A 12,460-nucleotide genomic window follows, 5' to 3' on the forward strand; every position below is an offset into this window, starting at 1 on the left:
ACCAGGGGCTCTATTCAATCTGCATTGCAGAATTTCTGCTTTACAGCGTGATTCAAATTTAAAGGCAATGTTCTCGCTTTAGTGGAGACTACATTCACGGTAAAAGTTTCATATGTTGGCTCAATCTGAAACGAACTTTAGATTTCTATTGAGGAATCTGAAACACTTCAGCCATACAGACTGAATAGAGACCCAAGTCATGAGATCATTGGGCGCTAAAGTAGGCTATCATTTATTTTTTTACATTCACTTTACATTTTGTTTTGCCTAGCTATATCCAAGCTCATTTGATTTGACTTTGCTTACATCTGATTTTGCCTTGAACTATTTGCAACTTCCCTCACCCCATCAGAAGATGATGTATTTTGTGAATGTGCTCTGTTGTGTTCAGTGGGGATTTATTTTAGCTTTGATCACCATGGAGATTTGGGTGTGATGGGGTGAGATTGTGTTGGGCTGAGCCTCCTGGTCCAGGGGGAGAGGAGAGGAGAGGAGAGAAGAGGAGGAGAGAAGGAGACGAAGGGAGAGGACATGAGAGGAGGAGAAAGGAGGAGAGGAGGAGAAATGGGAGAGGAGTAGAGGGGAAAGGAGGGGAGAGGAGACGCCCTCCAGCTGCTTAGCCTTTGTACCCGTCTGACTGGGAGCAGTGGGCTGTGAGGGATAGAGTGGGAGGACACAGGCAGTGTGTGTTTGAATGTATGTACATATGTGTGTGTGTGTGTGTGTGTGTGTGTGTGTGTGTGTGTGTGTGTGTGTGTGTGTGTGTGTGTGTGTGTGTGTGTGTGTGTGTGTGTGTGTGTGTGTGTGTGTGTGTGTGTGTGTGTGTGTGTGTGTGTGTGTGTGTGTGTGTGTGTGTGTGTGTGTGTGTGTGTTTAATTCCAGGGATGCGTTCTGCTGATACACTCCTTTTGGGAGATTCCCTTCTTTGCTGTGTCAGCAGTCTGTCAGAGTCTTAAAGACAACCGAAGCTCCAGTGAGGCCACTGACCTCCGGTAAGTGTGCACTGGCTTGCTTCTGTGTGTGGAAATGGAGAACGATTTGTTAAGAAGAGAAGAAATCACAAATCCCCCATTGACAACCATACATAATTGATGCATAAGTTAACCATGCTTAGCCATGTGTGCATATGGAAGGTAGGCCGGCAGACAAAAAGCCCAGTGTAACTGCAGCGGCTCAGGGGGAAACCCTTCCCCCTAAAAGCTGTTTGTCCATATAAGGCATGGAGCAGCCCGAGCACTGTGATTTGCTGGCTTACAGACACAGTGAGGGAAGAGGGGAAGGTTAATGCAGGGGTGTGTGTGTGTGTGTGTGTGTGTGTGTGTGTGTGTGTGTGTGTGTGTGTGTGTGTGTGTGTGTGTGTGTGTGTGTGTGTGTGTGTGTGTGTGTGTGTGTGTGTGTGTGTGTGTGTGTGTGTGTGTGTGCGTGCGTGCGTGCGTGCGTGCGTGCGTCCGTGCTTGCGTGCGTGCGTGCGTGCGTGCGTGCGTGTTTGTATTTGTGTTGCGATGAGGGAAGTAGCTGAGGACCAAAAAACAAACATCAATAATAAATTGATGATCAATATAACAGTGTGTACGTATAGTGATAGCAGAAGTTATGTGAAATCAACTCCACCATGTACAGCAGCATGTGGATTTATGGGAATGTGTGTTAACATGCAGTAGTATATATGGCCTAAGTGTATATGGTATGTGTCTGTGTGTGATTCCAGGCCAGAGGAGATTTATGGGGCCTGGGATAGCTATAGAATGCATGATGACAGAGTTATGTAACTGCAGTGGACAATGCCTCCATATGATCAGAGATGCTGACTGATGAAAGAGTCCATCAGCCACCTGACAAGGCCATGCTCTATACAACCTCTCTCTCCTTATCTATCTCTTTCTCTCTCTCTCTTGTTTCTCTCTCTCCCTGTCCTCTCTGTTTCTGTCCTTCTCTCTGTTTCTGTCCTTCTCTCTGTGTATCTCTCTCTCTCTCTCTCTCTCTCTCTCTCTCTCTCTCTCTCTCTATCTCTTGTTTCTCTCTCTTCCTGTTTCTGTCCTTCTCTCTGTTTCTGTCCTTCTCTCTGTCTCTCTCTGTCTCTCTCTCTCTCTCTCTCTCTCTTGTTTCTCTCTCTCCGTTTCTGTCCTTCTCTCTGTGTTTCTCTCTCTCTCTCTCTCTCTCTCTTGTTTATCTCTCTCCCTGTTTCTGTCCTTCTCTCTGTTTCTGTCCTTCTCTGTCTCTCTCTCTCTCTCTCTCTCCCTCTCTTGCCAGACAATGTTAAGTGGTGCTTCCTCCCAAACTGGACAACAATGACAGATCTAATGTCTGTGCTATTGTGTGTGGCTGTGAATTATTCAACAGCAGGCAGACAGCCTTAACCCTCATCAGCTTTCAAACAGTAGTATCGCAGTGTGGTAATGTTGTTTTCAGTAAGCATTTCTCAAAGACACAATCCATTGTCTTTCTGCTAGTGTAATGTGTTGTGTTTTATGGATTATTATTCTGTGAAACCAATTTCCTCTTGTTTCCAACTATGCTACTATAAACTCCCCTTTCAAAAGGTGTTGGGGTGACATATTCTGATATATAAAATCTATAAATTGTTGTGTATTGTGATAACATTCTGATTGAGTGTGATCTCTTGTACATGTGATCGTCACGCAGTATCAACTTCAAACAGCTCCCTCAAACAGTCCACAGAGCGTCATTCATCATATCACTGAGTAATGATACCCCTGGATGCCTCCACTGAATGAAGTGGCCTCTATTGCCCTTGGAAGTGCCCCAGTGGAGCCCTAAATGGGGGCACTTGTGCCCTGGTGATCTGCCCACCCCTACATGGCCCCAGGCAGGAAACATGGAGGCTCAGGGACAGGGGTGGTGAGGGGTACTGACTGACCCTGACATTGGCCATGCCATGGGGGGAGTCATCCTGGAGGTCACCCTGGGTCACCTTGTGGAGTCTGCTTCTCTCTGCTGTTACAGTGCCTTCCTCTGTCCAGTCCACTGATGATGCAGTGTGTCTGACGGCTAGGGAGACAGAGGGTAGGGAGGTGGTGGTGGTGGAGGAGGGAGGGAGGGATAGCCCAGCAGATGTTACACGCAGACTTGACAGACGCTTTTGTGACTCTGGAATGCGTTCAAAAGCACGATGAGTTATAATCCCTGGCAGGATTGGGCGCTGGGCTGGCTGAATCCCTCCGATGAGCAGGGAGAGGAAGAGACGGATGGTATGTGATTTGGCGCAGGGCAGGCAGAGGCGGCTGGTGGGTGAGGAGGCGGTGGCTGGTTGGTGAGGAGGGAGGGGATGGGGGGGGGAATCTCTCATCTTTCTGATGAGCGGTGCTGCCCGGGGTGAGCCAACCGTGGTGGGACATGCCACCTTTTAGTGTTCTCGGATCGCTAAGCTACTCTGTCTGTCACTGCCAGCCACAGTTCACCTCAATACACTGAGCTTTGATCCCTATGGCCTGGGTATTAGGCCCCATGACCTAGCTTTTGTTGTACTGGGGTGGATGTACAGTATTAACAGATGTTGAGACGGATCACAGAACACCACCATTATCGGACTATGGAGGGGCCAGGGATGATGATTGCAGATAGCTACACAGCATTACACAAACAGGGCTAATCAGTCATACGCTTTTAACTAATGAAATCCTGCTGATTTAGTATTTAGAGGCAGTGGGAACTCTTCCTGGTGTTTAAACAGGAAACAACACAACAAATACAATACATAGTTTAAAGTGTTCAACTATACTACTATAAACTCCCCTTTCAACAAGTTTTGGGGTGACATATTCTGACATACAATGAGCGTACAAAAGATAAAGAACACCTTCCTGATATTGAGTTGCACCCCTCCCCCTTTTGCCCTCAGAACAGCCTCAATTCTTTGGGGCATGGACTCTACAAGGTGTCAAAAAGTGTTCCACAAGGATGCTGGCCCATGTTGACTCCAATGCTTCCCACAGTTGTGTAAAGTTGGCTGTTAGTCCATTCTAAATACACACGGGAAACTGTTGAGCGTGAAAAACCCAGCAGTGTGGCAGTTCTTCACACAAACCGGTGCGCCTGGCACCTACAACCATACCCGGTTCAAAGACACTTCAATCTTTTGTCTTGCCCATTCATCCTCTGAAAGGCACACATATGCAATCTATGTCTCAATTGTCTCAATAATTAAAAATGATTCTTAACCTGTCTCATCCCCTTCATCTACACTGATTGAAGTGGATGTAACAAGTTGCATCAATAAGGGATAATATCTTTCACCTGGCTTCACCTGGTCAGTCTACGTCTGGAAGAGCAGGTGTTCTTAATGTTTTGTATACTCAGTGTATATAATATTATATACAGTACCAGTCAAAGGTTTGGACACACCTACTCATTCAAGGGTTTTTCTTTATTTTTACTATTTTCTACATTGTAGAATAATAGTGAAGACATCAAAACTATGAAATAACACATATGGAATCATGTAGTAAGCAAAAAAGTATTTTAGATTTGTCTAAGTAGCATTTTCTCAACAAGCTTCACCTGGAATTATTTTCCAACAGTTTTGAAGGAGTTCCCACATATGCTGAGCACTTGTTGGCTGCTTTTCCTTTACTCTGCAGTCCAACTCATCTCAAACCGTCTCAATTGGGTTGAGGTCGGGTGATTGTGGAGGCCAGGTCATCTGATGCAGCACTCCATCACTCTCCTTATTGGTCAAATAGCCCTTACACAGCCTTGAGGTGTGTTGGGTCATTGTCCTGTTGAAAAACAAATGATAGTCTGACTAACTGCAAACCAGAAGGGATGGCGTATCGCTGCAGAATGCTGTAGTAGCCATGCTGGTTAAGTGTGCCTTGAACTCTAAATAAATCAGACAGTGTCACCAGCAAAGCACCCCCACACCACAACACCTCCTCCTCCATGCTTCACGGTGGGAACCCCACATGCGGAGATCATCCATTCACCTACTCTTCGTCTCACAAAGACATGGCGGTTGGAACCAAAAATCTCAAATTTAGACTCATCAGACCAAAGGACAGATTTCCACCGGTCTAATGTCAATTGCTTGTGTTTCTTGGCCCAAACAAGTCTCTTATTCTTATCCTTTAGTAGTGGTTTCTTTGCAGCAATTCAACCATGAAGGCCTGATTCACGCAGTCTCCTCTGAACAGTTGATGTTGAGATGTGTCTGTTACTTGAATCAAATCAAATCAAATTTATTTATATAGCCCTTCGTACATCAGCTGATATCTCAAAGTGCTGTACAGAAACCCAGCCTAAAACCCCAAACAGCAAGCGATACAGGTGTAGAAGCACGGTGGCTAGGAAAAACTCCCTAGAAAGGCCAAAACCTAGGAAGAAACCTAGAGAGGAACCCGGCTATGTGGGGTGGCCAGTCCTCTTCTGGCTGTGCCGGGTGGAGATCATAACAGAACATGGCCAAGATGTTCAAATGTTCATAAATGACCAGCATGGTCGAATAATAATAAGGCAGAACAGTTGAAACTGGAGCAGCAGCACGGTACTTGAACTCCGTGAAGCATTTATTTGGGCTGCAATTTCTGAGGTTGGTAACTCTAATGAACTTATACTTTGCAGCAGAGGTAACTTTGAGGTACAGGTGAACTTGTAGCCATATTACTTCAACAGCATTTGACATGAGATCCTCTCTAGGCTTTATAGGAATATGACTCTGAATATCAATAGCAATATCTCTCTTGCCATTTCTGTCTCTTCTGTAGATGTTATAACCATGTATTGCTTACTACCACTGTATCATCAAAGGAATTATCTTTCAGATATAGTTTAGTTATATAGATAGTTTCAGATATAGTCAGTATATGAATGCTTTCTGTTGTTAGCAAGTTGATTTCATTAACCTTGTTTCTTAGGATACATATGTTAATGTGGGACATTTTTTGCACTTTTCTGGGAATCTTGATTGTTTGCATTGCTTTACTGGGATTCTTATCAGAGGAAGACATGACAGCGATATTTATATTAGAACTGATAGCGCAGGGTTCACTGTTCAGTGGGCTTTTTGCTATGGCAAAATGTCTCAGTGCTAACAGTATAACCCAGGTTCATAGGCACATGATTACTGCTGACAATAGCTGTCGGATTGACAGAAGCACTTAGAGTAACATACATTTGGTTACTTACATTGTGACTGCCAACACCCCTGGGAAAATGTACATTTGCAGCAGCACTACGACAACTCAGCAACACAATAGTAGGGATAATCTGAGCAGGGCTTGGGTCACTGATAAGTCACTGTCTCAACGCGGCCTTGAAATGCGAGAGAAATGGCCCGGGCACCAAGATGACATGGATGGACTCTAACGTTCCTGTAGAGCATCTTCTGTCTCCAAAAGTTGTGTATAAAAGTTATGCCAACAAAGCTTTTATACTGTAATGCCAGTAGCCTGCTGAATCGTTTGCTGCCAGAGCCCAGCGATGGCGCTGGGCCTGGAATAACCGCCCGCTTTTGCAGTCTTCCAGAGTTGAAATTAGTTCTTTTAAAATCCAGTTTCGGCAGTTCCAAGCTAGCCCTCCTAATGTTGTTTGACCCCCCCATATGATTGTCTAAAACACAAAATCTGATTTGATCAAAACAAACACATCTGTGCTGTGCAACATGAAAACAATTGAACAATCTTCCTGTGGTTTGGTAAAAAGATGACACCCGTTTCAGAATGTACTTTTTTTTACTGCTCTAATTACTTTGTTAACCAGTTTATAATAGCAATAAGGCACCTCCACATTGCATCACACCTAACAGCCCTTAGTGGTATATTGGCCATATACCATAACTCTGGCCTTATTGCTTAAATATAACTTATGACGCATGAGCTTAGTTCAACTGTCGTACCCATCGGAACCCAAAATAGCTTGTTTTTCAATGCTTATTAACAAAACTATATTAGGATATTATGGATGATCCTTAGCTTCGTATGAATTTGAGGTGTGCCATTTCTCCAACCCCATCCCTCAGCTTTTTACCAAAACAAGGGGAGTGCATTGTTAGCTTCAAATGCTGATTGCCACTTGAAACGTAAAACCTAATTTTTAAAAAATGACCTGATTAAAATTACGGCTAGGTATGTTCTTTAAAAAAATATATATATTTGGGGCTTTTAGGTTTCATTCAGCACCCAAATCCAATGCAAAACATAATGAAGTGTCAGTGCTGAATGTTGCCAGGATTGAGGTTTCTGGGCCTTCAATGTTAAACTGCGGGCTATAGCACCACCACCTGGTTCATGTCTTCAACTGGCCTTTCTTCAGAGTTCAGACCTACTGGTGGGTTTCACATCCATTAGATATCAGAATAAAACTGACCCGTGCCCCAGAAACACTGTTATTCATCTGGAGGGTCAAAGTTAGTACTACGCCCATTAAATAACTCGATGGAAAAAAGTTAACATAAGAATTAACATAATTATTTTTTTTATTTAAAAACACTTCAGAAGATTAATTAACATAAATTCCAAAACATGACTTTCTCAACAGCTGAGGCCCAAAAAAATAAACCAATGTTGAGCGTCGGGGTCTGAAGCTTTACATCCTGACATGTGCTTTGTGTTTATTAAAAATAAAAAAAAGGACAGATATTGCATGAAAAAAAAAAACACAAAAAAAACAAGCAAATACTACACAGAAAAGATAAAAGGTCTATTTACATAGTCATACAAGTTTAAAATCCTTGCACAGTAAAACCATAAAACTGCAAACAAACAGGAGACAGAAAAGTCTTTTTTTTCATTGGGATATGACAGAAGTCCAGGGTACCAAGTTGGATTCAGGACAGAAGAGAACATTAACTGTGTTCCTGCTTATCAACTGGTCCCTTCTGAGAGATTGGGTCCACCTGAGCTTTAGAATGTGACTAAACTGGTCCAAAATTACCTCTGTGTAGCCTGAATACGAATTAGCTCTTTAAACCCACCTCTAGGGCTTCTTTGATGACGATCAGAGCTAGAGTAAGAGACCTGAAAACTACATTACCCAGAGATGTGAAAACTACATCACCCAGAGTCATCTGCAGCCCTAGCACAATACATTTAAAAAAATAAAACTTACAAATCGGCTGTTTGTGGAATTAAAAGTGAATTGATGACACCGCGATCGGACAAACTTTAAAGGTATCAAATCCCAGGTCCTAAACAAAGTACTTAGGAAACAGTCAGCAATCCTTACAATACAGCGGGTACATATAGTGTAGGCGAACAGATAGGAGGGGCTAACGACTCACTAAGGTTATTTTTTGCCCGGGTCACTGTTAAACAGTACTCGTTGGCCACGTGTAAACCAGTGGAGGCTGGTGGGAGGAGCTACAGGAGGATTGTAATGGCTGAAATGGAACCGAGTCAAACGTGTGGTTTCCGTATGTTTGATGTGGTTGATACCCGAGTGGTACAAAGGTCTAAGGCACTGCATCTCAGTGCTAGAGTTGTAACTACAGGCCGTCGTTCAATTCCAGGCTGTATCACAACTGGCTACGATTGGGAGTCCCGTAGGGCGGCGCACAATTGGCCCAGCATTGTCCGGGTTAGGGGTTGGCCGTCATTGTAAATAAATATTTGTTCTTAACTGACTTGCCTAGTTAAATAAATGTTACATTTTAAGCCATAACAATGAGCCTGTCCTCCTATAGCTCCTCCCATATAAACCTTACTATGAGCCAACCAGACAGCACATGGAGCTTTTCGCTTGACAACTAAAGTCTTGGGAGAACATGGCATAGGAGACAATCACAACCAGATGGACTTGAAATGGGCCGCTACAACTTCTCACCAGAGTTAAACATCACCTTGTCTGAATGCTATAGCCCCTCCCCACATGTCATGTTTCAAAACCACATTCCATTTTATCATTTTAACCCGCTTTTCTTTTTATATAGAACATTTACAAATCAAATTAAACATTTAGATTCTACAGTAATATCTATGGTATACAAAAAAAATAATACACAAACTATTTCCTGTTCCTGTTGTTCTAGCCTAGTTGTGATCCCATGCTCGGTTACAGGAGGGGCTAGTCGTCATCTCCATCGCTGTCATCTCCCTCGTCCTCTGCATCCCTCTTCCTTTTCTCTCCCTGGACTCCTACTCCATCCTCTTCCTCCTCCTCTTCAACATAGTCATCATCATCTTCCTCATCCTAGGGCCAGAGAACATTTCAATCAACATGACTAGGAGTTCTCTTTTCCTGTAGGTCTTTTAGACCCAACATACCAACGGCTAGAAAGCAGCAGGTGGCGGTAAGTAATCCCCTAACCGAACGTAGCAGGTGGCGGTAAGGCCGCGGTAATCCCCTAACCGAACGTAGCAGGTGTAGAAATATACCTGAGCGGAGTCCCTACTTCTATGTTAAGGGGAAACGGAACATAGGTTGAAAATACTCCCATCCCCGAAGATCTGAAACATCCTCTTTCTGTCAACACCACCAATCAATAGCTTTCTATCAACGTGTAGAATCAGGAAATAAATGGTGTGTCTCCTCTAAGAGACTTGGACTATACACTGTCTCGCGTGTATCCTCTAAGAGACACTGTTGGCTGCACACGGGTTTGATGAATGATTACCTGAATGCCATCCTTCATCAGGTAGGACAGTCCCACCTCTTCGCCTTCGGAACCCTCATCATCCTCATCATCGTCATCCCCATCTCTGGTGGGGCCAGCTGTGTGCTCGTCATCTGTGGGGAGGATAACATTGGGTTAATTCTTTGTAATGGTCTAGGACAAAGGCACGTCTTAAGTTTATCCTCCCAGCCTTTCCTCAGTCAGTCCCCTCCCAGCTCTGTGTTGCTCACCATCATCAGCCTCTGAGTCTAGCCCCTCGTTGTCATCTGTGGGGAGGACAACATTGGGTTAATTATTTGTAATGCTCTAGGACAAGGGCACACGTCTCAAGTCTTTCCTTCCACCCTCAGCACATCCCATCCCAGTCGTTGCTCACCATCGTCAGCCTCGGAGTCTGGCACCTCGTTGTCTTCGTGGTCATAGCCGTCCAGGAAGGTGACCTGGGGCAGCAGCTCAAAGACGCTCTCCCTGTAGTCCTCCAGAGTGGTGATCTCACAGCTGTACAGGTCCAGACTCTTCAGGTTCTTCAGGTTTTTCTGCAATCCCAATGTGATGCTGTTAAGATTCTGTAATAATGACTGATTGGAATCCATTAAGTGGAATGTACTTTGTTGGGTCTACCAGGTGTGTTTATGGAGGTTCCCTTACCAGAGGCTTCACAGTGCTGAGCTCCTTGATCTTGTTGCCGCTCAGGTTGAGATACGTCAGGTTGGGACACTTCTCAGACAGCTGGTCCAGACCTCCAACGATCATGTTATCACTGATCTCCAGCTGAAGAGGACAGATATTGATTCATCTGAAAAAAATACTACGTTGGCAAGTATCATATAGTACATAGACAAAAAAATGCTTAATATCTTATGCGTCGTCCACTTGTCTACTATAGTATGTGGCTAGACGGATTAATACATTTTGTACTTGCATTACATGTTTATTTTTTATGTGGGTGAACCATCTTGACCTCTCCATGACCAGTGGCAAAATAGGATCTTGGACCGAAGATGATGCTCACCTTGAGCAGTTTTGGCAGGGAGGGCAGCTTAGCCAGGGAGGTGAGCCCCACGTTGACCATGCTGAGGAACTCCAGCTCCTTGTAGTCATCTGACAGCCCTTCCACCTCTCCATCACTGGACCGACAGTTGTCCACCACCAGCTCAGCCACCTGTGGAACAATTTGAATTACTGGTAAATTATACAGAATCATTGAGTTTGTTTTTATGAACGTGTTGCTATATTGTGCAAGAAATAGAGAATATGAATAAATGACGTAGCATACTAGTATTCGTTTTGAACTACGCTAGAGAATGTGAACATCCTTCCTGCCTGCAACTCCCCCTCATCATACTAAAGTTAGCTCATGATCAGAGTGCGCGCGGCCACTATCCCAAGCCAGAGAAGCCATTAATTGTTACTGTCGCGGGAACTATAGCAAACTAACGTTACAAAGTAACACTAGCTACTAGCGGACGTAGTTAGCTAACCATAAAGTAACGCATCTTGGTGAGGTTCAAATTGATCATGTGCTATTCATACCCCTTACAAAGTCAACGGCTCAGCGTATAGCAATTGGCCAACACTTTCATAGAACTTAAAATCAACCGATGCAACATTTGATGCACAAAGAAGTGTTAAAGAACGCAAGGCTACAAAGTAATTATCCGCACGATGGGCGGCATTCTGCACAACTTTACCTTGCAAAACGCCACGCGGGCGCATAGGTTGCATGAAATGCATTCCTAAGACGGGTAGTTAGTTACAATATGTACCTATGTGATTGATAACCTTGTATTTGCGGAGAAGGCAAACTCAGTTGGCTCGCTGTTTAAAATACCAAACAAACACTACTTTCACACAAGCCACTTCTATTCAGTATGCGCAAACAACTCCATTGTGTTTTTCAAAACAACTCGTGGAGCTGGTCGGCTCTACGCTAGCAAATCCAAGGATAACTTATTATAGGGCATTGCTGGCTAACTAGCTAGGCTACTAAAGTCCATATAGGCTACCAACAGTGTTTGATAATTCTTAAAATCGCCATTATTTGGGTTGGGGAAAACTTGAACTCCATTAACTAACGTTACCGGTTAGGAGTCTAGCTAGCCAGCATTGGCCTAGCTGATGTCCTTGGTGGCGCTAGCTCAGCCAGAGCAAGTCGCGCCACCATCAAGGTTCTGATCCCATTTCATTCCGAATCGGTTTCTATCGCATCCTCGTTGTGGTAACCACCCATATGTGATTTATTTTCAGATATTTTGTTGGCACATCAGTTGTATACTATAAATTAGCAAGCTAAAGAGTATCAAGCTTCGTCATTTCGCATCCACCATGGTTGAGTCGTCATCCTTCACAAAATGCATTGGGAAATAAATAAATAAAGACGTAATACTATACCTCGGCTGGGGTCTTGTTCCTCAACTCCAAACTGATCCTCTTCTCCATCTCCATTTTGAAGACAAACGAAAGCACAAAATCAAAGGAAAAATGAAAATAAAAAGCCGACCACTCAAGCGTTCAGTCACTCCAACCTTCTTCTGTCTATGGCTGATAGGCGATAACCAAACCACCATGTTACCTCGCACCCAGCCCCCTTTCTAAGACACGCCTTCGTCAACATGAATATTACGTTTTTCTGTTTTTAATCATGCTATTGGGCCAGCTATGCGCCATTCAACAGAGACCGCCCTACTTTACATAATATGGCTTGGTGGTAGTTGTAATTGGTCAAGATTGCGTGGTCATTTAATACAAGTCAACCAATGAGATGATTAATACCGCACTTTTAAACTTAGGATACGCCCCCTCTTTGTTCTCATTGGCGCCATTATCAAGTATCGACAGTTGATATAATGCTGTGTTCATAACCAAGTGGGGAAAGTGGTAATTTCTAATTGAGTA

At 43.9% G+C, this 12,460-nt stretch overlaps 1 protein-coding gene across 1 annotated transcript; it reads right to left on the reverse strand.

Moving 5' to 3' along the window:
• Window positions 1–7,399: 7,399 nt before the first annotated feature.
• On the reverse strand, window positions 7,400–12,163 carry LOC139404859 (acidic leucine-rich nuclear phosphoprotein 32 family member E-like). Its single transcript, XM_071147392.1, has 7 exons — window positions 11,957–12,163; window positions 10,578–10,727; window positions 10,214–10,336; window positions 9,942–10,101; window positions 9,796–9,831; window positions 9,566–9,678; window positions 7,400–9,141 (listed from the first exon to the last, which is right to left on the reverse strand). Exons 1-7 carry the CDS (start codon window positions 12,008–12,010, stop codon window positions 9,016–9,018), a joined length of 762 nt encoding a protein of 253 aa, XP_071003493.1. The 5' UTR covers window positions 12,011–12,163; the 3' UTR covers window positions 7,400–9,015.
• Between the last annotated feature and the right edge of the window lie 297 nt (window positions 12,164–12,460).

Source organism: Oncorhynchus clarkii, unplaced genomic scaffold (assembly GCF_045791955.1).
Source record: "Oncorhynchus clarkii lewisi isolate Uvic-CL-2024 unplaced genomic scaffold, UVic_Ocla_1.0 unplaced_contig_10960_pilon_pilon, whole genome shotgun sequence".
NCBI lineage: Eukaryota > Metazoa > Chordata > Actinopteri > Salmoniformes > Salmonidae > Oncorhynchus > Oncorhynchus clarkii.

Excerpts from the sequence above, each read along its gene's own strand:
- LOC139404859 (XM_071147392.1), bottom strand. The coding sequence starts at position 12,010 with ATGGAGATGGAGAAGAGGATCAGTTTGGAGTTGAGGAACAAGACCCCA. Across the intron at positions 9,832-9,941 it reads AGACTCCGAGGCTGACGATG|ATGACAACGAGGGGCTAGAC; the intron begins GTGAGCAACGAC and ends TCCTCCCCACAG. Across the intron at positions 9,142-9,565 it reads TGATGAAGGATGGCATTCAG|GATGAGGAAGATGATGATGA; the intron begins GTAATCATTCAT and ends CTCTGGCCCTAG.